Raw genomic sequence first — 27,524 nt, 5'->3', positions numbered from 1 at the left:
TATGCTTATATTGCTTAAAAAAAATGATTCTTTTTCTATAGAATATAGTTAAGTATCGTTGGATGCCAGGGTAAATTGTACGTGATGGCAACAGGTGGAAACCAACAACGCTTGAGAGGATTGCTTCCATTTGCCTAATCTTAGTAAAGTTGGTCGACCAAGAGGATGATAAAAGAGTCCATAAATATAGAGTTTAATGAAGTTATTCTTTAACAATATTTTCTCTTCTAGAGTTCCTTTCCCTATCTTCTCTTGTCTTCCCTCTTTTGAATGCTACCTTCTTTCGTTGACTCAAAAAATAAGCATCCTTTGCAATGTGAAGCTCAGACCGTTCGAGGTCTTCAAACAGCTATAGCTCATAACTTCTTCAATGTACAGATAGACGAACGAACTCCTCTACATTATGCAGTACTCAAAGAACCAGTTGACTTTTCTTGCCTTCTCACAATCATGCATTGCTACCATGAATGTAATTAAACAACTTGTAGAATTAGACTAGATATCTTTCGTAATGACCTCATACGGTCCTTTTGTAGGACCCTGAAAATTATTTTATTTTATTTTTTTACAAAGAAAAATGAACATCCTATTGCATGCATAGATTGCTAAATGAAGAGTTCTTAAGTTTTCATCCTCCTTTGGGTATCATCATTCTTTTCCCTCTTGTGAGCATTCACTAGAGTATCAAAGATTATAAAAGATTCTAACCCTGTGAAGTGGCCATTGACACATGCAACTTATATCCCTACCACTGTGCTAGACTTTAACCATTAGCGACAAGGTGTTTCCACCAGCATGTCAGATGCCCTTGAGCTAACCTTAAGGCTGATGGTGACCTAAATCCAACACTGTTAGGCTATGGACAAATCTTTTGGTAGAGACTGCAGGTATCCCAGTGGATCTACTTCTAAAGTATCAAATGGCTCTCTCATGTTATTTCCTGAAACTTAAATGATTGTAACAATTTAAGAGTTTTAATACTGACCTAGTAAAATGAATATAACCTTTTTCCAAGCTGGTTGCAGTCTTCCTTTTTCACATCTTCTGTAGTTGGATTGAATAACATGCTCGGCTCTTCATCGAGGGGTATAGAGTATACTTGGGAAAATGCTCGGCTCTTCGTTGAGGGGTATAGAGTATACTTCCTTAGGAAAGAGGATTACACAACCTGCAAAAAAAACAAAAAGAAGGATAAAACTTAGAAACAAACCAGTAGTGTCTATTCACATTACCTCAGGATGCCCAGGTCGAGGTTTTCCTTTCTTGATGGAAACCGAACTGAGGTCATGCCGGGCTGCCACAACCCTTGAACATTCTCGAAAAATAACCATAGAGAATAGCCTCCTGAAGGGAAACAAAATTGAAGTATTACAATCTAATAGCCCTTGGAGTGGATTTATATCACTTTAGGGCACCGAGGTGACTGCTGTTTATTGGTCAACTTCAATTGTCTCATGCTCAAAAGATTGGTATAAAATAGATTGACAAAAGAATTTTATGTAAATCTGTCTTTCCTTCAAGGATGGAGAAATGTGCCCACCGAGAGTTAAATTACCATGCCAAAATGTATTTACAATCTTTACATGACCAATTAAAATGTGTGGAACACATAGACGCAATGAAAACAAAGGAAAAGAATAGGATTGAAGCCTTCATACAAGAACTTCGTTAGATTCCTTTAACTCTTTCCAATCTTCTAAGAAGTAGTGGTCCAACGGATGTGATATCACCTCATAAAAGCAAGCAATGAAAATGTCATGAACTAGAAAAAAATTGAGTAATATTACGACAGAATTCTACCATCTTTTTTATTAAAGTACCTGCACCCAGTGTAAAGACAATTATTTCTCGATCTTCATATGATGATATTTCAAGGGCTAATTTTTCAACCACATCATCCTAAGTGAAGCACATGAAACATTAAAACACAAGGGTTTCTGACAATTTTTGGAAGCTCAGTTGCTATGATATGAAGATTCGATCGGAAAACCCAATACAAAAACACATTGCATCCAAGATACTTTTTCAGTATACCAGTATTAGCTTCATCTTAAATGCTCATCTACTATTTTATTGAAAAGATAAATGGTTAGCTTACAACTAAAGTTGTTATGGTCACTGCATAGACCGTTAGGCTGCTTAATAGTTAGGAATGATTCTTTTTACCTCACCGTTTCTTCATATTATATTCTGCTAATCATTTGCAGAATATGCGACTGATGATAGCTTCTTTTCTGATAAGTAACAACAGAGACATGTATAATTATCTGATTGAACATATTAAAGAAAAAGACTCAAAATCATGCACCACAATTAAGGTGTTTGACTTAACCAACATAGTATCAGGTGGCTTGCAACTTTAGTTTGCTTGACTATATTAGCTCTCCTCTGCTGCTTTATCAATGCAATAAATTGAACATATAGATCTTATTTCAACTTGATGCAGAATGGCTTAGACTGGCTCAGCTAGTTGCTCCATGGATGCAACTTATGAACACAAGCCAGATTGATGCGAGTCATATTCACATGCATAATTTACTTCTTTTTATAATTTTTAATGATTTCTTAATTGTGTTAGTCCATTTAGTCGCATCTAACAAAGCCTTTTGAGTAACTAACTACCAAGTAGGAATCTAACTGTTTTAGCTGGCAAACTAGGCCGATAGTCATTTGACCTTTGGGAGCCAAGAGAGCCCTTATTTACCTCCAAGTGATAAAGATCTTGGAGTACCCTTATGCGATAAGTGTTATAGTATGTGATTGACAATTATACTATCCTCCCTTGACTACCATGCTCCTACCAACCAAATGTTTCTCTCCTCCAGGTAATTGTCGACATGTACTCCTACCAACCAAATTGTCATCCCTGTTTCTTTTGTTGGGCAAGGATTATGAAGTTGCTATATGTTGACATGCGCCTGACAAGAGCTGCTGGCCTTAAATGTGGCTGTCTCTGCTGCAGGAGCATGCTAGTACCTACTATGCCCTTTAAGGGAGCAAATGTACTTTTAGATAAGTGGTAAGTGTATCCTGTCTCAAGTTAAACATTCTCTAATTGGATAACTTCCAAACTATTATGTGCTTCAAAAATTATTGCAAAAGTATTATTTTGATAGTGCTTCATAAATAGCACTTTCTAATCCGTAGTGTTTCAAGCCACAATACATGCCAGACCATATCACCATGTATCATTTTGACGAGAAATAAAAACACAAGATTTGCTTGTTCATTAGATACCACAGTCCCCCACAAACCCATGTTGAACTGTTGCAAACCATTTGACCGAGGACAAGATCTAGCTTTTGATAACCTAGCATGTAACTTACTAGTAGACTTTCCTCACTGCTGGAACTTGAATCCTTGCTATGCAGCCTAATTCCAAAGCATCAACCCATTTGTTGAGCTATTCTCGACAAAGCACTAGTGATAACGATTAATTAGTCAAAGTAAAGAATGATAATGACAAACATTATACACAGTAGACTTTACGAACAGGAAAGAAAGAGTACAACACATGATATTTTTGTGGACTATATTGTAGATTACCAGTTCATGTATGTATTCAGTTGATCTACCTCCTATCACATTTGCCAGGGCCTCTCCGTCGGTATTCCAAATATTTCTTTCTCTAGCACCGTAAACCTGGAGTTAATAGTTCATAGGTAACATATTGTATCTTGTTCACAAACCTTATCTGACTCTAATCAGAATTACCTTAGTTATGACAACATGATCAGCATCTTTGAAGGCTGTTGAATAATCGTCCATGAAAGCAGACAGACGGCTGAATCAATTATAGTCCATAACGGTTATGCTCGAATGTCCAAGTATTTAGTGACTATTAAAAGGAAGTCCCAAAAAATTCCACCAATTTAGAGAGAACCTGAATGTGTGTGGTTGAAAAACAACCCATATTGCTTGCTTTAGGAATTTTTCCCGAGCCGCTTGGAGGACAGCACGAACTTCCGTTGGATGATGAGCATAATCATCATATATCTGGCATCCATTTATCTTACCAATCAACTCAAATCGTCGAGAAACACCTTCGAATTTACTCAAGTGGTTTCTCACAAAGCAGATTGCTTCATGGATGGAATTTTTACCATTGACCAACGTTACCATAGTAGCAATAACCTGAAAAACACAAAATGAACTAATAAGACACATACCAAGCAAGCTAAAAGATGATATTAGCAATTAACAGAATGTTGAGATGAAGAAAATATAATGTTTATCTGATGCTAAACTGATATGGCCCCCCTTGACCCATATATCTTATATGCACATATTATATGCATGACTCTCCACCCTCTATAAATGTTTGAGGAAATTATCCATAATTGCTTCCTAATTCCTTGACCTACACGATGCTCAAACCACTTTCCCATACGAAATTTCAACACTTGTTGTAGAAACTAATTTAAACATAACAAAAGATAAATTATTAAAAATGATAAATGCAGACCACTTATTCCTTGTAGATTTACATTTTGTACATTCAATACAAAAGTTTTCCAACATTTGTTATGCCCACATAGTTATCAAATTTGTTTTAAATTTTAAAAATTAATGAATTGTTTATAAACAAAGTAACGAATTCCTTTTATATCTCATGAACTGAGTTAAATTTATGGTATTGTTTAACTAAAAGATATGAGCAGATAGGTCACACTCACAGTTTCTTCTTCAGACCCTCCTTAAAACTTGATTTTGCCCCTTGGATAAATGATGAAGGATATTTATAGTAGATCTTGTCTCACCTCACAACACATCTTAGATCTTCCAAATGATATGGTCCCTTCTCCTGACTCTGACCATCCAGTAAGAGTGAATTGCCTTGATGACCTTGTACCTTGCATGACTAGAATTGTGAAGCATGGGTCCACCATGCTAGATTTTTTTGTCACTAAATGGCTTTTTCTTGGGGTCCTGGCCATATTCAAATTAGCTATCCAATTTCCCACTCCTAGGATCTCAGTTTGCTTACCCTCTAGAAGGATTGCCATACCTATATTTGTGTTAAGCCCTTGCTCCATCATGCAAGATAACATCAAGTATTATAAAAGAGAACTATCAAGTTCTAGGCTAATCAAGGTATTGAAAATTATTCGCATCGGTCAATGTCAGTCCAATGCCCAACTGGTATGCAGACCATGCAAAACCCATCAGGACCTCTTACACTGATCACAATGGTCTTGTTGACTGGTATATGTACCACAATACCCAAACCCGTTGCACCTTCAAACCGCAACTTGAAACATCCAGCAGCCCTCCTTCCTAATTTTTTTACTGTTGATTCTCATTCTCCACTTGTTCTCTCTAGGATCTCATGGTTTTTTGCCATATCAACCTGGGATACAAGGATTTATGATATTTATCTCCAAATCAAGCTAAATCTAAGGCCTTCAACTAGTTTTTGTACTTCTTTTGGTACACCCGAAGCTTTTGAAACTTGCATGCTGAACTGAAGCATAGTGGTTCCCATTTAAGCTATTTCATGTTTGGTTGTCAATTTGTCATGCTTGTTATATTCCTAGGCCTAAAAAATGCATCTATTGCTCAACTGAGGTCTGATCTCTGCATTTATAGCATAAATTTAATTGAATCTAGGACATATCCATCAAGATCTGCAGTTCGAGATAGTTTTGTGGAATTGAGGCCAGACTACTTGATTCTATGTAGGCTTGATGTGATCCGTCCTCAATCCAAGTAAATTTAGCTAGATCCACCAAGATCTAACCTAGATACAGAAAGATCCATGCTGGATTGTTCAGATTCAGCATAGATCCACTATAGATCAAAACTAGATCTTGATGGATCTTACATAATAGATATAGGTAAAATTTCCACTATTTAAGTGTAATTTCTTATTCATGTATCTGATCTGCTTCCTAATGATTGTAGGAAAATGACACTGAACCAGCAAAACATTGATCCAACATGGCAACATGTCCATCACTCAGAGCATTGTCATTGTTGGCAATACAGCACGATGACAGCATTGTTCATAGTAGAGAAACAAGCTGGCAGAAGTATTTGATTTTGATAAGGCTGCAGTCAGAAATGGACTTTCGGATGCATCAGAGATAAGGTCTCTCAAAAAATCAGGCACTTTCAAGACAAAGTTGGATGTCCAAAATACCCTAAAACTAAAACGAAAACGCATGGGCATTTTACTCTTAAAACCTGATAAGATTTCATAAAGAGGATGCACCCAGTGAATGAGGCTCCCACAGTGTGGGGTCCGGGGGAAGCCTATATACACAGTCTTACCTCCTTCTAGAGAGAGGCTATTTCTGTGACCCAATCCCTAATCTCTTGGGTCACAAAGGAGGAGCCTTACCATTGTAACAAGAACCACCCTCTAGCTTGATAAGATTTTATACAAGATCTTAAGTGGGGAGTTCTAGTGCACCTTCTGCTTTGTCATGGCTGATAGTGACCATATAAGTTTCTAACTTAGCAATACATGCACAGGCTTGTTCTATTTAACTTTCCTCCATGCTGAAAGTTCAAACCATGAGGCACATGCTTGAAGCTAAATCAATAAATTATCTAGTTTATGGTCCACTGTTTACCAGCAGTCTGTTACAAACAATTTAATGTCCATTTTTATGCTATAAAAATTGAAAAGATTCAATTGAGGAGAAATACTTTAAGAGTTCACTAATTTTTTACATTTCCGAACAAATATAGTTCAATATGATATTGTAAAGTTACAATACTTGCAAATATTTTTTCTAAAATTATATGAGTCATATAGAGTGCTATTTAATCTTTCTAAAATGATATGATCATCTCACCTTATTAAGAAAAAATAGGGTTCCATGTAAAGAAAGAAAAATAAATATAAATGATTATGCACCAACCGCTAAAGAATTCAGAACATTATAAACCCCTGGTAGTAGTAGGCTGATCCTTGCAATTTTGCATTTCTTGTAACACTGTAAAATGTAAATGAACGAATTTATTAAAATTAGTCAAAACTAATTATTCATAATGTTGAAGATTCAGCAGGAATATTAATGCAGTAAATAAATAAAAAAAGAGTGTACCCAGTACACGAGGCTCCCGCCAAGGCGGGGTCTGGGGAGGGCCAATGCAAATTTTCATAAAACAATATAGAAGATGGAGACTATGACAATACAAGAATATTAATACAGTGAATAGATCCATAAAATAATTTCTGCTAAGACAATGTGTTTATATTTTATATTTTTTGAAAAATACTAGGAAAATCATGAAAATTTTCATAACTTATATAAGAAAATTGTCATTTATTTACATGTAGGCCGTGTTCTCATTAACTACATCTATTGCAAATTAATAGATGTGGGACTAATCGGGGTGTTATAATTTTTCCCACTTAAGGACTTGACGTCATCGTCAGGGCCCAGCATAGCCCAAGTCAAACTCTAGCATGGTGCATGTAAGGCATAGTCTAATGGTGGCTTTAGGCCATGATGAATCCCCTGACTCCATCCACGGATAACCCTTTCCTACACGAGACCCTTCACCATGCCTAAATACTCGATCGACTTTAATACCAAATGTCATGACCCGAGCCTAATAGACTAATTACCCCATTAACTTCATTTGACCTAAACCATCGATCAAAATGCTTAAATTAAAATTAATAATAATACACTCATCAAAACCTTATAAGTCAATCTTAATCTTACTCATTTCTGATATGGGACTAATTGAGGCGTTACATAAAGTGTCACACAATTGTAACTCCTATACATATCATGGACTTCCCATTGCAGTTCAGAATAATGATTATAAAAGTTTGCATAATCTAGGTCAGGTCTTATGTATTGTACTAATAAGCTCAATTAGTTTGTGCATCAAACTTGTAGGGAACAAAAGGCACAAGCTAGAATTGTAATGCAAATCCAAACATAATTAAATGAAGCAAGGCAAACCGTAACATGTTGTGTTATGATGAAAATTCTTGGAATACCTTTTATTAGCCCAAAAGTCAACCAAAAACTAGAGCCTAAGAGCCAACACAAGTTGGCCTTAACCCTTAGTCCCAGAGGTGAGAGTGGTGGGTCCCAACATTCAGCCAACAGCCCTAGATCATATAGATGTCTTCACCATCATGTTGACCAACTTACACTAAACTTGACCCCCTTCGCCCGAGACGCGATGGTTGGGAAAGCTGACCCTCTCTTTGCCTACGATCATCACCAAGGCATGGAGGTCAGAAAACCCGACCCCCTCCTCCACTCGATCTGTGGTAGTCGGCAAACTCGACCAGGTCGGGAAGAGACATGGAGGTCAGGAAACCCAACCTCATTCGACCAAGGTGCGCACCCGGGAAACCCGGCCTCGTCCGACCAAGGTGCGCCCCCGGGATGTAATTTAGATGTGAACATATAAGTTCAGAAATCACATTTGGTAAAAACAATAAAGAGAGTCATATATATGTGAGCTATAATCATTTCTAAACATGGGAAAAAGAACATGTAGGATGGCTGATCATAAGGAGTATGTGGTCATGATTCTGGAATTGGAAAGACTCACCAACATATAATCTTGCCCACCAAGTAAATTTGGAGTAATAGAGGATGCAGACCAATCATTATCTGTAGAAAGTCCATAAGTTGTTACAGTGCATCCATGCCTAGACATTGCCGAAATTGCTGATGTACAATTGCTTGCAACAGCTTCCTGCCTCTGCTCACTAAGCAATGCACAAGCACCTGCACTAAACTCCATCTCAGTCAAGTTTTCATGATTGAAGTGCTATCATAAAATTACCTAGAGTAAGAGAAATAATAAAAATAAAAATTTAAGATTATTACAACATTATTACAAATTAAACTATTTGATTCACAATATAAATAACAGGGGGGAGCACACACCAATGAGTCATCATGTAATTGTATCAGCTAATTTTGCTTGTTTTTTTTGTTTCCTCCTCTTTTACCTCTTTTAACCCTCTGAATGAAACGATATTGAATAGGCATTTGCCCACATTTTGACCTTAAAAAGAAGTAACAAAAGGAAAATAAGAGACATAAATAGCCTTCTCAGAAATTTTCTGAAATATAGTTTGATTGGTACCTGTAATTCAGATCATGCAAGAGATAGCCTTCTTAACAAATTTGTGTTGCTAATTATGATAGCTATAAATTTGTTGAGATGTAGTCTTCAAGTCATTCCATCATGTGAATAAGTCTTTAAGCTGTATATAGTTGTGTTTTTGGGATGTCTAGTTAATTATTCTTTTATTGAGGTTCATATTCTCCAGGAATTTGTCGAGAACCTGCTACAGAAATAATTATTACTCTCTTTGGTGACCAATATTCAACTAAAGATCAATTGCATTGCTATTTCCAAAAGTGAAAGAACTTTGACTTAGAAAACAATAATTTGTGGTCACTATCTTATTCTTATGCAAGAAGTAAGCCCTTTAATAAAAATATGCAGCAAAATCAGATCAACCTTCAAGTACTATTCTTCTAATGCAGTAATATGAGCTTTTTATACAATCACCTCCTTAGCTTCTGAAGGTAGTATTGATAGTATGCACTGTGCAGTCCATTGTGAAAAATTTTGGGGTCTTAATGGAGCATAGATTTGATGTAAATGCATCATTGTTAGTAATAAATCTACCTATCCCCACAGAATATGAGGTGTCCACCAGCCTTGACTTGCTTAACAAATTTCTTGAATGACTTTAACACAGCCTCCTGATCATGTGAAATCTTACATTAGAAATAAAGTTAAAATCCAAATGTTAATATCATATAATGAAACATATGAGAAGATTAAACCTCATCCTGGAAGATGTCAACATGGTCCAATTCTACATTAGTCACCACAGCAATATCAGGTGATAGTCCAAGAAAACAGTTATCGTACTCATCAGCCTACATATCGAGGTAATGCATAATCAGCATTCACTTTCATATTGTAGCACCGATGAAGTTGAAAGCAAAAGTCTTTGTCATTCTACAAAGTCAGCAATGGAGTAACCTCTAGCACAAAGTTTGGACCTTTCCCTGGAATAATACTTCCTGAAAACTGAACAATTCCAGTTTGGTTGGAAGGAAAAAAAACATGTCAGTAAATATTATAGATAAAAGCTTCTATTATCTAATAGCAAGAATCAAACAATTAAAATCTGTTCTGCATCCCTAACACAACAAACTGGTTATTGCAAGATTTGTTTCCATATGCAAGAACCATTATCAATGATGCACTCAAGGTGTGTAATGTAAGGTATGAACCCAGTGAAGGTCTTAATCAAGCCACAGTAATTAGCTCATATCATGTTGACCAATTACTATCAAGAATCCAATACAATAACCTTCACAAGAAAGCAGCATGGTGAAAGACCACTTCCAGCTTAGCAGTGAAGATATTGGTCCTTCTGAGTGATTTTTCATCATCTTCCAGCTTAACAGTACAAATGAAGAAAAAAATTCAACCAGGAAGAAAAATGAAACTCTTAACAACCTGATAAGATTCACAAGCCAGATAGCGAAGAAAAGATAGTGCAAAAGGCTAAAAACAATTACCTACACAATGATGTCAGTTAAAGTCAGAGTCAAGTGTTTAAAAGCTCATCGAATACTGGATCAACCATACTAGGTTTTATAACATTGACACTGGTCTAACAAAGAGAGAAACTAGCTAACAACATTTAGCAAAGAAAACTCATTTCCAAGTCTGTTTCATTACTATATTGGAGAAGGATTGCTAACAAAGCTTTTCTAGGTTAACAGGAATGTCCAACAACAAAGCTCGTGACAATTTATGACATTAAGATTGAAAGCAAGAATATTTTGGTCATAAAACAAAACCAGAAAAAGGATATTGGATATTTTCAAAAGAAAATAGAATCTTCACAGACAAAAAGCACAAGCATGAGACATCAAAACAATAACTAGATATATTGTGCCAATATTTAGAGTCAGCCACTTGGATGTTATGCCACTTTTGAGCTCTGCATAGTGCAACATCATAAATGAAACTAAACGTGGTCAAATCCCTGTCATTCAGATCTTATGCCAATGTTAAGCTCTGGTTAACATCAAAATAAAACTAAAGATGGAAAAATCTCTTTTATAGTTCCCAATAAAGCTTTCTGAAGTCTCTCCCTCCCTCCCTCTCTCCTTGCACCACTAACAAGGACCTCTATAGGTTTCTTTTGAGCACGTTCATACCATCTAAAATGGTTTTTCCTCATTTTTTTTATGAGATCCACACCAAATTTATGAATGTAAGCATTCTCTATTCTATTATTTCCAAGGAACTCACACAACCATCTTAGGGTCTCCATCTCAGCAATACCAACTTTTTGGTATATGTTCTTTCCTAGTGGTCCAACATTCCATTTTATAAAGCATGAACGTAAATATTTTTTAATCTATTATTTCAAATGAATCTTAAGGTCTCCATCTCAGCAATACCAACTTCTGGTATATGTTCTTCCTAATTGGCCAACATTCCATTTTATAAAGCATGGAAGACTAACAAGTCTCATATAGGCCGTGGTGGTCGCAAATTCTGATGCATCCCTGCCAATATTAACCATCTAGCTTTAACTATAAAAATAATGTCTTTGTCAATTTTTCAGATTCTCATATTGCATCAAATTATGTCATAATATCAACCATATTAATCAATTATCTATGAATCATTAGAAAAAGAATATTGCTTTGAAGTTTTCATAATATTAACCATGCACTGGCAGGAGCCTCCTGCATGGGGTCACTCTTTTCTCTTTAGCTGAAGACTAGAGTACTGTTGATATCATTGGCATACTAAGGTAATTCAATTAAAGATATTGACAGAACAGAGGCAAACAAACAATCACAGGAAAATTTCATACTTCTATTAATCCATCAAAACACTTTTGGTTGACACAGCTTACTTGTGGCACATTTGCTCCTATAACTGCAACAAGATTGTCCCCCATGGCATGCATGACATATGAAAGCATTGCTGCAGTGGTGCTTTTTCCTACAACCAGTGAATTAGTCCCAAAAGTTAAAATGACAACTGACTTGGAAGTACTAAGAATTCTTACTGACAAATAGATATATGACAGTAAAGGAATGAATGCTTAACAGCATAACCCTTTTAGGTAGAAAAGAAAAGCTAAAAGCAAAAGTGCAGTTTTACATTCCAAAAAAGCTATTTTATTTGCTACATCTTTCTAGTTTCTTAGCTTTTTGTGTGCATTTACCAAAATTTTTAGATTTAGACACTTTATGTGGATATAAAGTGTTGTGCAATATTAAGATAACTTAACTATGTTAAGTTAATCATGAGATTACAAGATACCACAGGGAAGATTTAATTATGAGAATTGACCGCCAAATCCAATTAGTTGCAGACCAAATTTCAGATTCAATAGTTGGTCCCATTATGTGCCTTGTAATAGTTTTGTTGAGTAACAAACCAATTACTTCTATTGTGGATTTAGTGAGAAGAGAATTAATTTTGCCACTAAATATGATGAGATTCCAATTGAACAATCATGACCCACCCCATGAGAACCATGGCCCATTAATTTGGATAGAAACAGACCATAAATTACTTGACACAAAATGAAAGCAAACCCCTAAGATGTTATATGCCAGTCTACTATAATGTCATTATTAGCATTTATTCCGCTGCAACTATATTGGTTGGGTTAGAGGAATGACAAGGCTAAAGCAGCATTTGACTGATGGATATTCTATGATGGCCCAAATGCAAAATTATCTCACAACATATCAGACAGATTTCAGAACATATCTATAAGCCAAACAAGCGCTCAAGAAGATTCAACATGAACAAAGGAAAGGCTTTTAGATGTACAAGCAAGAATAAAGCATAGACATGCCTGTGGTCTGTCCCCAAGGCCAGTATGAGCATGGAGCATGGAGCATGGTAGTGGCAATGCCAGTGATCATAGAATTGGACCTGTTGATGCCCATTAGTTTAGGAGTGTCAGTATGAGGGATGCTAGTTGCAACGATGCAGCTAGTGATGCTCTTGAACTAGGCAAGAGTGTATAAATGAGGTCAACAACCCTATTCCCAGCCCGAGTAAGGAGCATTTGGTTCTTTGGTGCAAGAGGCCAACACCAAATGTGACAGATATTGACCCCATGGCATTCCCTCTCAAAGTGTGAAACAGACAAGGGTCAATAATCACTATAAAGTACGAAGAGGGATATTGACTAGGCAATCACTAAGTAGTTCAATTTTTGCACATCCCTCACTTAGTTTGGGACACTCGTTTCAATTTCATAGTGTCTACCATGATACCATCCAAAAGAACTATCCCAAGATAAAGTTTCATACTCTATAAGAGTTTGCAAGGAAGCATCTTGATGAGGAGGTCAAGGATATCTGCAGATGAACAAAACCATCTAAGTAGTTGAGCTGTCTCTCAGCTGAGGGAAATCTCATTTGGCTAACATTGTAGTTGTCATGGACCCTAAGTACATAGTCATGCAGACTGTCGATATGGAAGTCCGCCAATCAACTACGTCTACCATATGATGCATACTACGAGGATCTTAGGAAGGCACTCTGTGACAATTATGAACCCTTTATTCTTAGCAATGATAAGAGATGGGATACTTAAATGTCAAAGGATCTTCATATGGCGGTAAAATCATGTTTAATTTCATTTTTATAAAGTGAAAAAAAAATAGTGATCAAACATTCTAATGTTATAAGTTAATATGTAAATCTAGCATCTTTGTATCAGTACAACATATCTCAACATCCCAGTGGATAACCTATATTATGTTTTTATTCTCTTCGAAACAGATTTTACATGATCCAAGTTCCCAAGGATAGTGTGTCTTTCATGAGCCAATATCTCAAAGAAAACAGATAGGTCCCAAATCATTCAACATATCTTGTCTTCAAAAAGAATAATAAATATCTAAATTACTATTTGAGGAGGCATCAGAGATAGGGTAATATAGAATGAGACTGTGAAAATAAGGAACTGGTTCAGAAATTGTTTCACCATGGGTTCCGCTAATAGCAATAAGATTGTATTTCTCTGTAATTCTTCTCAACCAATGATCCCGCTTATATCTGAACAAGGGAAAAGTAATTAGTTATATTAATGATAGAAAAGAATAGGTGAATCATATATGACAAATATCTATGCTTCATAGATCAGAGCGTATCAATGATCTTAAGCCCTTTCGGTTCAGTTTGTAACAAACTAAAATGCCACCATCTTTTTGTAACTTGTAAGTATAATTTGTACACACAAAATAGAAAATCAATCATTTTACTAGAGAATTAATTTTTTTAAAAATAGAGAATCAAATTGCTTTATAACAAAATACAACCACTGATTACAAATCATTACCAACACAAAGAAACAATTAGTTGGACTAGACAATGCCACATTGTAAATTAAATACATACATTGGAACTCCAACTGACATAGCATGTGCAATCTCCTCATTATCTGCAGGTATAGCACTTGAAATAACAATTGCATTAGGCAGACTTAATCCATCGTTCTTTTCAATATTTGACATGGAGTGTCCGATAAAAAGTCTTGCTCCAGAATTATGCAAATTATCCATATAGCTACTCCACATAATGTCTGAGCCACTAACCTCAAAACCCTGGAACAAATAAAGAAAATGAGAACTCAGGTTTTCAGGTTCTTCAGTTCAGGATACACAGAAAGGAACTCCACATATTAAAGGTTGCATACTAAATGTGCATCAACATGGAAATCTTGTATTTATCCCATGCTACTTATAAGTATGATGACTAGAACATCTTTTCGAACTACTTAGATAAGTTACATGGATGTTTTGTCACCATTGAGCTCTATAAATGACAATGTCATTCAATAATTATAGGGCAATAGCTTCCTTTTTATTGTAGCAAACCTAGTCTTCTTTGACCCTCTTCTACCTCTGGTAGCATTTATAAAATAATTGTCTCACCTCATCTTGCCAGTGCATTTATAAATCTGCTTTAAATAACTTCAGACATCCTGACAAAACTTTCCCTGGCTCCTTAAATTTTAATTCGTAAGATGGCAAACTTTTGATGAATAATGCCTTTTTATTCTTTTCTAGGAATACAAAGCATACATCTAAACTTCCTCATCTATAGAACTACATCTTCATTGGGAGATATTGATCAATCACCCAGATATTTCTCTATATTTTGATGAATAATACCTTTTTTATCTTTTCTAGCAATACCAAGCATACATCTAAACTTCCTCATCTACAAACTGCATCTTCATTGAGAAATATTGATCAATCACATAGATAATTCTCTAAATCATTAAAGATCTCACTTTTACTCTATACCTTTTTGACTCTTCAATAAAAAATTCAATTTATGCAAAATTTTCACTTCTATAAGTTAGTTATCCATTATTTCAACCAAGGTTTTAAATGTCAGTCTGGTACGACACTGGTCCTTAGGCGGACCGGTTCAATACCGACAGGACTACAACACATGGTCAGACCAAAAAAACAGGGAACTAGACGATTGACAGGTCTACTCCACTTATTAGATCAGTTTTGTCAAAAAATGGGAATGAACTGGTCAATCCACTCTTTTTTTTTTATATATAACCCGACCAGAAAAACAAAATCAGTAGGGTTTTGTAAATTTGTTAATATAGTCAAGATTACCTATATACCCTCCCTTAAACATTTCTTATTATTTGTTCTAGAGGGTATTTTCATTAATTTCAAAATAAGGTTAAGGGGAGAAAGAAAGCATATTTCATCATCCAATCTCTCATCTGCTTCTATCTCATTTCTCACGGGTCCCTTCGCACCGCCTCATCTCCTTCCAACCACCTAGATACCCTCATTATTTCTCAGTCTAGTCAAGATTACCTAGATACCCTCCACTTAAATCTTTCTTATTATTTGTTCTGAAGGGTATCTTCATTAATTTAAAAATAAGGTTAAGGGGAGAAAGAAAGCATGCTTTCTCATCCGATCACTCATCTCCTTCTAACTACTTTCCAGTCAGCCCCTCCGCTCCACCTCCTCATCTCCCGCCAATCATCCTTCTCTCTCCATCCCTCCTCTCCCGTATCCTTCACTCTCTGTCTGACTCCTCTCGTTCTGGCCACCACCCCTCTCCCGTGTCCAGCATCGACACATTTTGCAGAATAGTTAACTTCAATCTAAGCATCGCCAACCAATACAAGAAAGACGGAGAGAGGACAAACACAGATAACATCAAGAGAAGGGTTGATTTTACTTGTTTGAGAGCAAGCATTGCAAGTGCCGATAAGCCGGCGCCGCCAACACCAACGAAATGAATCCACTCCTGCTTATCATCCTGCCCCTCGTCTTTGCTACCAAATGCCGCCAAATCCGTACCCCGTCTCGGCACCGAACTCCATTGATGAGCTCGAAGGCCCACTCGCCCTCCAATACCGGAAGACAGGCCGAGACATAGGCTCCGCTCGCGCAGACCCCTCTCTGGCCAACATATTAGAGGCAGTACCGGCGAGGTGATCCACGGAATGCGTAGGTTTTGCCACATTCGCGCGGAAATGCACGTTCGGCTCGAGCAGCGAGAACTTGGGAAATATGACTGAGGTTTACGGAGAGTAGCTGCACGATGACCCACGGGTCAGCCCGACCGAAAAGGCCCGATTCGGCCTCTTATCTTAATACTGAGTTATTGCTGTTGCAATTTCATTGTGGGGCTATCGAGGATCGTGATCTCTCCTACTTAATGCCAGCTCGTTAGTCTGGTTAACTGGAGCCCAGGCCCAGAGAACCGGTTCGCTTTCATCGATCGCTGTTGGGTTGCATCTACAATACCAACTTGGCCCCTGTTCTATTCTCTCGTCATTTTAGTACTATTTCCGATGCCTTTTTATTGGGATCAGCCATGTTCAAATGTCGGACTCGTGTTGGGTGCGAATGTGGATCTCTTGTATGAGAGCACTTATATTACCTGAGAGTTTAAAGCCCTGAGGTTTATGAGCTGGAGTAATAAATTGCCTAGGTTTAGAACATCACCTGAATGCATTTACTCTTCTTGAATAGTACTTATGGTCATTAATAGATATCTTATCTCGTGTAACTGTTGATTTTTTAATTCAGTGAAAATAACAATCATTAAATAACAATAAATAAGATTTATAAAAAATTAGATTCATATTTTTTTCTCTTCTTATCCTTTCACAATATAATTATATTAAGGAATGTATGCAGTAAAATTCTTCTTTTTCACTGCCCACATGCCCCAGTCACGCGACTGGTTCTGGGAGGGATTGGCTCTTTGGTCTCGCCATAAACAAACCTAGGGCATACCACCCACAAGATTAGCTGGAACCCTTGACACTATGAGGATACGAGGATGGACTAAGATAATGTGATTCGATTCATTTCCCTTTTGTTCTTCCATCAGGTTTGGTTTTTTAAGTCATCTTTAGGAGTATTGTGGTCATTTTCTTTAGGTCGGTTGATGTGTTGTTGGCCGATTTTGGCCGACGAAGACTTTGATTCTTTTGGGATCATGACTTCTTAATTGTGTGAAGGAAGGTCTTTGTGATGAGTTCTGCAATTGTGATCGGTCTTGCGAGATCTCTATAGATTGGAGTCGTAGCACCAGAATGAGGGATTTCCCCTCTTGCTTTGTTGAACATGGAGTCCAGGTTTCCGATTCCTCCACCAGAACCAACAAGACTACTCAGAATCTGGTAACTTGCATTTACCAAGCTCAAATCCTTACTGTCCTCATATGATTAACATCACTTGGAGCAAGACCCTGATGGGCCAAGTCCTAAGCATGGGAATCGATGGTTTCTCCAACCAGTGCCTCTGCAAGGTGGAAATCAAGCCGTGGCTTTTCTCCAAGAGGAATGGTTCCAAGAGCGTGGAGGTGGAGAATAACAAGATACACGCATTCTAGGACCTCTCTGCTGCCAAGTTCGGACCAGGGCCTGAGCCACTCGAAGGTTTCTTTGTTGCTGTGATCTCTGATCTCAAGATGGTCCTCCTGCTTGGCGATCTAACCAAAGAAGCCTATCAGAGAACAAATGCAAGACCTCCTCCTTCAAATGCGGTGTTCATTGCCAGAAAGGAGCACATACATGGCAAGAAGGTCTATTCAATGAAAGCTCGATTCTGTGACAATGGGCACTCCCATGATGTTGCGATAGAGTTTGACACAGCAGGGCTGAATGAACCATGCCTTGAAATCCACGTCAATAAGAAAAGGGTAATGCAGATCAAGAGACTCGCATGGAAATTTCGTGGAAATCAGATAATTTTGGTCGACGGACTTCCAGTAGAGGTATTTTGGGATGTTTATAGTTGCCTTTTTGGGCCACCAATAGGGAATGCTGTCTTCATGTTTCAGACCTGCCTCTCAGGTGAGAAGATGTTACCTTTATCTGCACCACAGGCTCTTGGGGAATCTCAATCGCAAGAGACGACTGGTTTTTCTTTGGGTAATTTGTTCTTACCAATGTGAGTAAAAGCCCATTCACTTTGCTTTGTTTTAATAGATGATAAGATTCTGAAACATCAGTAGGCTGGTCTCTGTTTTTCTTTATTCTCTTTTAAGATAAACCTCTGATGTTGAATAATAAAGTTTAGTATGGAGGAATATAATTATCTTATATACATTGAAAATTATACCAAGACACCAATATTTCGATGTTGATACGAGTAGACGGCAATTTGTTTTGTAAATGGACCCCTCATTGAGTGTTTGCTAAGAATTCACTGCTATGTGTTTGTCTTTTACCATGTTTAACTTCTGCATTATATCAATCTTATGAAAAATCGAACAGTTATTTATCGTTCTTTAAATTAGGGTGATTTACCCATAAAACTCTTTTCTTTTTTATTTGTTATTTGGACGCATCCTTTTTTCAATAATTTACTTGGAGGGACTTTTTGTTTTTGTAAATGCTTTGAATCAGCTCACACTCTTGATGTCTTCTCTATCTTTGACCACATGTATCTCTTCCTCTCATCTATTGATGTTGTTAGCCTCATTTGTCGCCTCCTCTTTCTTCCTCCGCTACTGTCTGTTTTCCTCGACAGATGACATCGACTTCTCTCTCAAGGATAACCCTCTCATCACCTCCGATTTTTAACAAATCAAACATCCTTACTTCAAATATGGGTGTTCATACCCTTGGAATCTAGATTGCAGTAAATCTTCCCCTATTTGGAGGGGAATCTATCAAATTATTTAGCACATCAAACAGGGCCCAAGGAAAATGGTCAAATATGGTTAGTACATCAGGTTGTGGAGGATCCTTGGCTCTCCAACATTCTTCGAAACAAATGGCCAACTTTCATCCATTGTTCGGATGCTGCTAATCTCCTCTATGTCAAATATTTGATAGCTAACGAGAACTGAAACTTATAGATGCTGCATTATTTATTTCATCCATCTCTTGTGGGTATGATCATACGTATACACTTTGCTCTCGAGTCTCCCCACCCTTAAAGTTTGACGATCTTCAAAAATATTTATAGATTCTTGAGGGATAGGCAGATTGACCATGGAAAGAAGTAAAAAGGTTGAAAGACTAATTGGGGTCAAAAAGTTCTTAGAATCAAAATATTCCTTTGAAAACTTCCTATGGGCAGACTTACATGTTTGATTAGCTGATCAATGGATGGTTGAAAGAGGGGGAAGAGCAGGGAAACATGACTCTTCTATTATAGTCTCCATTGTTACTTCCCTTTGGTTCATATGCAAGAACCAAAATGAAACCAAGCTCATCGATCCCACTTCTTTTCTATTTGATTCCAAGTCATTTCTTCCCTCATAATCAAACCCAACTGCCGGAGGACACTTCTTCTCCACCCCTTTTTGCAAACGAACAAGGAAATGACTCACGTTTTGCTATACACTGTGACAGTTCATTTGCAACTGTATGACCAATGTAGGCATCGAATGACAAATTGTGTTTGAACACTCCATTGTCCACTGAGCAACCTGCTCTCTGCATGCTGAAATCAGGGCCATTCACGATAGGCTATGAAACGCCTCCCAGCTCAACTTGTTCCTTATCATGATTGCCTTGAAGCTATTCGTATCTGTAATAAAACTATGCCTGTTCCTTGATATCCGAGAAACATTTGTTTTCATATCTTTAATATGTCTGTCAAGATTAGAGTTTTGTATTTTGAGCATGTAAACAAGCAACTAAACACTATTGCCCACAACCTTTACGAGTGTTATGCATTAATTAACAAGCTAATTATATATTATCTCATATAATTAGTTATCTTTAGTACATCAATTTCTATATTTTTAAAATTATATTAAGATTATTATTTATAAAAATAAAATATTTAATCTCACTTTTTCTGTGTACTCAATAATACCCTGAAATGAGACAGAATCATCTTAGTGATAAATCAATAGAGTCGATGAGGTGAGGAAAAATAAAGTTAAATATTTTACTTTCATAAGTATATAAATATTAATATAAATATAAAAATATAAAAATATAAAAATAATTAATTATATATAAATATATAATTAGTCCTTAATTAATAGATAATCATTGTTTTTATATATATATAAAACAGACGTATACGAACAAAACCTACGCATGGCATAGGGAGGCGGTACGAACCGGTCGAATGGCCTACATGTGGTAAGCTTCTAATACATATAACGCCTTATAAAGTTTGGATTTGGGTTATCTCCAAACGTCTCCCCCTCTTCGGTCTCTTCCCGTTCTCAACTTTATCCCTTTCCCGCTCCCCTTCGGATGGCGCTCGCTCTCACCCGTTCCTTCGTCGCTCCGCCCCTCCCCAGCGGAGTTCGTTCCCCTCCCCCGCGCCACCGGACACGAGCACGAGGCCTTAGGTATTCCCGCAAGTCATCTCTCCGCCGTCGATTGCTCCCATCTCTCACAAGAACTTGCGTCTCGGCTACGATGGTCTCGTCTTCAGCTTCCCGTCCTCAATCGGAGCCTCCAGAAACCCTAGGCAAGCCTTCCGTTCTCACCTTCCAGCAGGCCATTCAGCATCTTCAGGTTTGCAGCCACCCTCCTCTGAGATTCTCTCTTCTTGTCTAACGCTTGAATCTCGAAGATGTTATGAGTACATATGTGTCTAATTGCGGTAATTGATCTTCCTAGAAGCAATGCATCAACAATTTGAATTCCGATACCAAGATGTGAGCGAGTCTTTTGCCGCCCATCGTTCCGTAATTCCATGTGACACCATACGGGTACAACGAGTCTTGTTAAGTTTTGGACTGTGTTATCTCTCACGGCTACCATGATCAAGCTTCCCTGTCTATCATCGTTCTTGTTACTTTTCTGTTTGCGATAGGCTAACAAGTGATACCCACTGAGGACTGCTACTGATTCCCAATCTTGTTGATTGGTCTGGTCCAATTCTATTGACAAGCTTATGTAGGTGTTACGTGGATGTTTTTGTTTGACCTACCATTAGTGTCTTCACCGACATCTTAGCCACTGCTAATGATTTGAAAATGTGACATTCCAGTTATGAGATTGTAAAATTCTACTTGGTCATCTCAAGTATAGGTAGCATTTAAACAATTATTAGGGATGTAGCAAACAAATTTCTTTATAGGCCCTTTCTAGATCCTTTAGTACATCTTCTTGACAAATAATTTTTTTCAGAACAGGTATTGTAAACAACAGTCTTGGTCGTACTTCAATCGTCGTTACCCTGACAATATATGCCATTGGTGTCAAGAGATGCTTTGGCGGTTGCCTAGGTGCTTAGGCAGGGCCAACACTCCCACTTCCTCTTTCCTCCCTCTTCTTCTTCACTTCTCTCCTCTTATTCCCTCTACCCTCTTTGCTCTCTTTCTTGTCCACTCCTCTCTTAGCCTGCAACTATTGTTGCTGCTCAACTATTGTCGCAAGAAAGGTCCCTTTTTAGGTTTTTGTTTATTGGTTCAAATATGAAAAAGTTAGAAGCTTTAAGAAGCCTTATGATGAAAAGATTTGTCATAGAAGCCCGAGGAATGAGCAAAACACATTAAATGATCGCCCTTGGTTGGTTTGGTGGGTCCTATTGGGATCTGAGTTGGATTTAATCCACTCCAAAGCAGTGTACATTAGTCAGTACAAATAGAACACGTATACCTTCCACTTGGCCCTAGCAATGCACACTATTAAACAAAGGCTTGCATTGATAGCTGGTTTCATTTTGCTGAATCAAATGGATGCTATTGCCCACAGGAGCGACATAGTAGCAATATTGCTAGTGCTTGGCAGCGGATATGGTCATTTGTATTACTGCAAGAGCTTCATCTCCTATGTGTTGGAGCACCATTTTAAGCCCCGACCATATGTTTATGAACCCTTGTCAGGTATTGCTTATCTTATCAACATGTAGCATTGTGTCTACCAACAGCATTGTTTCTGAATCAAATGAGTGCTATTAAGGGCTACATAGTAATAATACCACTAGGGCTCAACAACAGACATGGTCATTCATGTCGAGGTTTGCAATCTCATATATTGGTTAGGGCTCAGACTATTGTATCAGTTTGTGCCAGTGTACCAAGTGTCAATATGTCGACATGTACAAATGTTCAAAAAAATACCAAAAAAAATTGGAAAAAATAGAAACAAGAAATTGCACATATCGGCTATCGAGCCTGTCTATCACCCTGCATGGATGTTACTGTTCTTGTGCTAGATGGTACATGCCTTGTACCGGGTGACACAAGTCCTATACTGGGCGTACCAGATGGGCCTTGTGCTGACCTTGTACCAGGTATACTGGTCAGCTTATCCTGGTTTGGTTCGCATACCAGTAGATTGTCAGAGTGTTACATACTGCCTGTACTATATCGTACTAAGCGATATTGCAAACCTTGATTCATATTACCACCAAAGCTTCCTCTCCTGTGTGGTGGAGCACTGCCTATACCAGCCCTTGTTGGTAGTGCTTATCTTATCAACATGTAGCATTGTGTCTACAAAGTACCGACATCATGTGATGTGAACATGATGTGATATCTAGGTTGTGGACATATGATGATGACATCCAACCACAAACAGTTCCTAAGGCAGATGCATTCATCCTGACATTAATAGGGGGACAATGAGGTTTGTATTATGCATGTGTTTTTGACTTTGATTATTAAAATTTTCAAATCTTATTTTCATATATTATCAAATTTGTATGTACAAGTTTCCAATATATGCCTTGATTGACAAGTGTGTGTATGCTATTTTTTATTTTTTTAACAGTTCTACTAATGTTTTTTTAATGATATGTTTAATAACATATCATAAAATGTATAAAATAAAAGGGCGGCAAATATGCATTAAAAGAGGGAAAAGGACAAGTTTGTTATTGAAACTGACTAGTGTAATTGGTACTGGCTCAAGTTCAACCACAATTAGTATGAATACTTGATTGGTATTTGAATCATTATCATGGAGATAATATTCTTTTTGTATCAGTTCAAGTCGGTATGGTTACCATATAATTCTGACCACCATCTGGGTTTAGTAGCAGACCAGTCTTTGAACCATTGCCATGCAAAACATAATTAACTTTTTCCTTTTTGTTTTTAGATATCACTTATCATTTCATATATTATGGACATAATTTTCTTCTTTTGGTTGTTAGGGATCAATTAGATTTTTTGGTTCAATGTTACATTGTTTACTGTGATTATTTATTTTCCTTTGGTGTACTGATAGATGCCAAAACTGTAGGACTACTGGGCTTCCGTTGGGTGTGCCATAATGCAATGCAGCAACACTGAGGTAACATTAGTTTTCTTTGTTCATCCTCAGGACAATACTTGCATTCACCTTTGCAAATGCTGTTGTTAGTGTTTATCTATATCTGCAACATTTCTGTTGGAAGTATATGCTTTACAGTTTAGTCAAAAGACTTAATACACTAGAATTTAAATAGTAAAAATTGTTGGTAGCTGCAGGAAGGCATACCTAGCAATGAGTTTTCTTGTTACATTGCCTGTTCTCTGATTATATTCATATTTAAATTTGGCAAATGAAGTATCCTTAACTTTTTTTAATACTCACACTAGTTCTGTCAAATTTACAATATCTTATTACTTTTTTTTGAATTGGTCTATCAGGTTGGAGCAGGCACAATGAATCCATTGACATTCTTGCGGGTACTAGGACCAGAACCATGGAATGTTGCGTAAGTACACTTTTGGATTGCTATGGACCTATGGTTATGTTGTCATGATTCATATGTCTGCTTCATGCTTTTTTACATGGCAAAGTGAATCTTTTGAAAGATTTTAGTTCATTACCAAAAGTTGTAGTGTTAAAATCTATTTTAGACTGGTGCAACATTTTCTTTTCGTAATAATTGTCCTAGATAGCTACTGGTTTACAAGATTTAGGAGTCAAATGCTCCTTTGAGAATATGCCATGGTGGTTAATTTGGGATGCAATTTCATCATGAATTATAAATAATATTCTTGATACCTAAGGGCGTATTAGACAGTCTGTAAAGCATGGAACATGCATGTGACAAAAACATGATATGATACTGACACGCCATATAAACTCTAATAAAAGAAGGATATGACACAACATGGATATAGCAATTATATATGAATTTTTTTGTATATTATTATAATTTTATAAATTGTACATTTAAACAATCATCTACTTCATATATGCATAAATAAAAAGTTCATAAATATGATAACACGAGTTTTATATATTAAGGAGTAAGTAAAAAGTCCAAACTATGTTCAAATTGCCAATATTTGCCATGTCTTGAAGACTTATATAAGTGCCCTATCAATATCTATGTATGTCTATATATATCATCCCATTAACAAAAACATGTTAGATGGTATGGGCAATCAAATATGCTTAAATTTTCATCAATTATTTGGATTATGGAAGTCCATGGATATGATTTTGAGTGTTTGTGCATCATAATGTTGGGTTGTATTAAATCAAGGTTTGTGATACTACCTGATATGGTTTGCCATGGTGATATTTATTGGTTTGATAGTCTAACGATTGACCAAAATTAATTGGGCAGTTCAAGCTTGGTATAAAGACATGAAGTTAGCATGATTTTGCCTAAATCATGCAATGCCCTTGTGACACTTGCTTGCAAAGGGTCAGTTTGACCGAAACCTCATGTGGTCCCCTAAGGACCTACAAAGAGAAACCGTGTTAGTCAATGAGTGTAACTCGGGATTTGTACGAGCATGCACTTGAGGATATGCTCCAAGTAGCAAGGATTGCAATTTTGGATATTAGACTCATGTTAGTAGCCGGTTGGACTAGTCGGCCCTAACATGTATTTATGTATCAGTACCTGTACATTAGTATGTAACATGACACCAAAAGGGGGAGGAAGAGGAAAAAAAGAGGATGAAAATGAGAAGAAAAGGAAGAGGGGGTAGAGAAGAAGAGGAGGGGGTAGGAGGTGATGGTGGAGGAGGTAGTGGTAGAGGAGGATGAGGAGAAGGTGAAGGATGAGCAGGAGAGGAGTTCTACTGGCAGGCAACAGGCAGTGGACGATGTGCAACATAGGTCACCAGAGAGAGGCACGTGAGAAGGGGTGTGGTGGGGTAGGGTAAAGGATTTTTATTTATGGTTAAAAAAGCTGAAATGGGTTTGCTGAACGATTAGCCCACTACTGTTTGTGGACCATCTGAAATTGGATGGTCTATGTACCAGTTTATGCCCGGATTGGTAGGTCCTGGCTGGTATATGCCGGTTTAGGTGAAATTGCATTCCTTTCCAAGAACCTTCTTTGAATGATTGTTAGGTTTCTGGACTCAACCTCCCTTTTTACCAAGCAGCTTGCAGTTTGCACCACTATGTTTCCACTATCTCTACAAATCATGCTGATTTTGATTCATTCATCAACGCAAGAATCATTTAGAGAGGATTAGCATAGGAATCAGATAGGCTAGTCAATTCTAAATATCTTTCTCATTCTTTTGTGCTTCTATATCGGGATCCAAAGTCTTGCACACTAGAGATGCCGTGTAGTGTTTCCATCTTGCTATATGCCTTTTTAAGCAGAATAAATATCACATATGGTCACCATGTGAAAGTTGTAACAGGTTTGTTTTAGTTATTTTATTCAACTGTTGAAATAACATAACAAGACTTGTTCCCTTGCTCCACTGGCACATTAAATTCTGTCAAACATTCATATGTATCCTACTATACTTGCTTTTCTGAAAAATGCCTCTTTATTTATGCATGATAAGATTTGTTCTCATGTTCTTCAAGCATATTAGAACAGGTTTCTTAAAATGATTGACATAAAAGATTTGTCAAAGGTATGCGGAACCCAGTGTGCGACCAGATGATAGCCGTTATGGGGACAATCCTAATAGGCTTCAATGCCACACTCAATTTCAGGTTAGAGCTTGGTTTGTTATTTTCCTACAAATGTTGCTTAAGAGCAAGGTTCGCCGAACCGTACCGTACCGGCGTTTCGACGCCGGCTCGGTACAGTACGGTACGGCGTACCGAGCGGTATACCGAGGTGTACCGCTCGGTACACTTGATTTTACCGATTTATCCCTCCGAAAATACCTGAAAATTAAAAAAAAAGTTAGGATAGAGTTTTCAAGTTACAAATAAATATAGTAATAGTATAAGTTTAGCAAAATCAATGTAAATTAGATAAAAATAGCATCACATATCTTTTTCGGGCTTTGAGGTAGTCTTGTTCGAGGTTCGTATTTCAGCTCGTTATAGATTGAAATATCTATAGAAAAATCAGTTGAATTGTTAGACTATTTTGTTACAATATAAACTCTAAAATTCAAATGAATTAAATAATCATATATCTAGATATACCTGATTGTTAATTCTACCACCAAAACGAACGACGAGCCTCCACGGGTGGTGGATCGGGGTCCTCGATCCGATACATATCAATATGATACGTTTGTTGGACCCAATCATGAAATTGATCCCATGACATAGTGTATTGATACACCGTATGCCATTGATGCATCAATGTGGTACTGATCGTAGATTGATCGTCATAAATCATATTTGATTAAATCATCGTAAAAATAACTAATTACAGTATTAAATAACTTTAATAAAACATAATTAAACTTATTTTACCATCATATATATGTTAAACACATAAAAGAAACATTAAATATGTAATTTTAATCCAATATGATTCAAAATTCAAATTATGATAAACTTATCATTTATCTACACTAATCATTTACTTCTCTTTCACCACTATAAACATGACAAATACCCTAATAGGTATTAAAGACATTAAATTGATATAAAATCAAACAAATTTCGATTAAATCATCATTAAAATAACTAATCGCAGCATTAAATAACTTAATTACTCTCTAATTAAAGAAAACGAATACATACCTCTTGATTAGAAAGTTCTTCCTCTTAATCTTCCCAAATTTACCTCGATTGAATTCACAAATCGTTGTTTTATAGAGTTTATGAGAGAAAAGAAATGTTTGAGAGAGAGTTTAAGAGAGTATAATGAAATAGGGGAGAGAAGATTAGTTTAAATAGGAGGAGAAAGGGCTCCAACGGTCAATTTGACCGTT

The 27,524-nt window shown here is 36.9% G+C and overlaps 2 protein-coding genes and 1 pseudogene across 14 annotated transcripts in view; 2 read left to right on the top strand and 1 right to left on the bottom strand.

Moving 5' to 3' along the window:
• Nucleotides 1-775: 775 nt before the first annotated feature.
• LOC135586753 (uncharacterized) lies at nucleotides 776-16,585 on the bottom strand. The gene is made up of 12 exons (XM_065139544.1): nucleotides 16,230-16,585; nucleotides 14,406-14,611; nucleotides 13,993-14,063; nucleotides 11,894-11,982; nucleotides 9,991-10,038; nucleotides 9,789-9,884; nucleotides 9,628-9,704; nucleotides 8,533-8,716; nucleotides 6,870-6,944; nucleotides 3,884-4,134; nucleotides 3,715-3,784; nucleotides 776-3,642 (listed from the first exon to the last, which is right to left on the bottom strand). The coding sequence occupies exons 1-12, from the start codon at nucleotides 16,515-16,517 to the stop codon at nucleotides 3,442-3,444; spliced, it is 1,656 nt and encodes a 551-aa protein (XP_064995616.1). The 5' UTR covers nucleotides 16,518-16,585; the 3' UTR covers nucleotides 776-3,441.
• Nucleotides 16,586-17,231: 646 nt separating this feature from the next.
• Nucleotides 17,232-18,621, top strand: LOC135630685 (uncharacterized; annotated as a pseudogene).
• A 2,050-nt stretch (nucleotides 18,622-20,671) lies between these two features.
• Nucleotides 20,672-27,524, top strand: part of LOC103975259 (glycine--tRNA ligase, chloroplastic/mitochondrial 2) — a 59,664-nt gene continuing 52,811 nt past the window's right edge. For 9 of the 13 annotated variants that reach the window (XR_010494491.1, XR_010494493.1, XR_010494492.1 and 6 more), the window contains exons 1-4: nucleotides 20,672-20,997; nucleotides 23,677-23,727; nucleotides 24,066-24,133; nucleotides 26,259-26,340. Coding sequence is in view for 7 of the 13 variants with exons in the window: in XM_065139594.1 (XP_064995666.1) it covers nucleotides 20,731-20,997; nucleotides 23,677-23,727; nucleotides 24,066-24,133; nucleotides 26,259-26,340 (468 nt within the window). In the remaining 6 variants the exon portion in view is untranslated. Of the gene's footprint in view, nucleotides 20,998-22,208; nucleotides 22,314-23,661; nucleotides 23,728-24,065; nucleotides 24,134-26,247; nucleotides 26,341-27,524 lie in introns of those variants that run through there. The other 4 variants (XM_018819493.2, XM_065139596.1, XM_065139597.1 and 1 more) reach the window with 4 other exon arrangements.

This window comes from Musa acuminata, chromosome BXJ3-2 (assembly GCF_036884655.1).
Source record: "Musa acuminata AAA Group cultivar baxijiao chromosome BXJ3-2, Cavendish_Baxijiao_AAA, whole genome shotgun sequence".
In the NCBI taxonomy this organism is placed as follows: Eukaryota; Viridiplantae; Streptophyta; class Magnoliopsida; order Zingiberales; family Musaceae; genus Musa; species Musa acuminata.
This window is presented reverse-complemented; position numbering and strand designations above follow the sequence as displayed.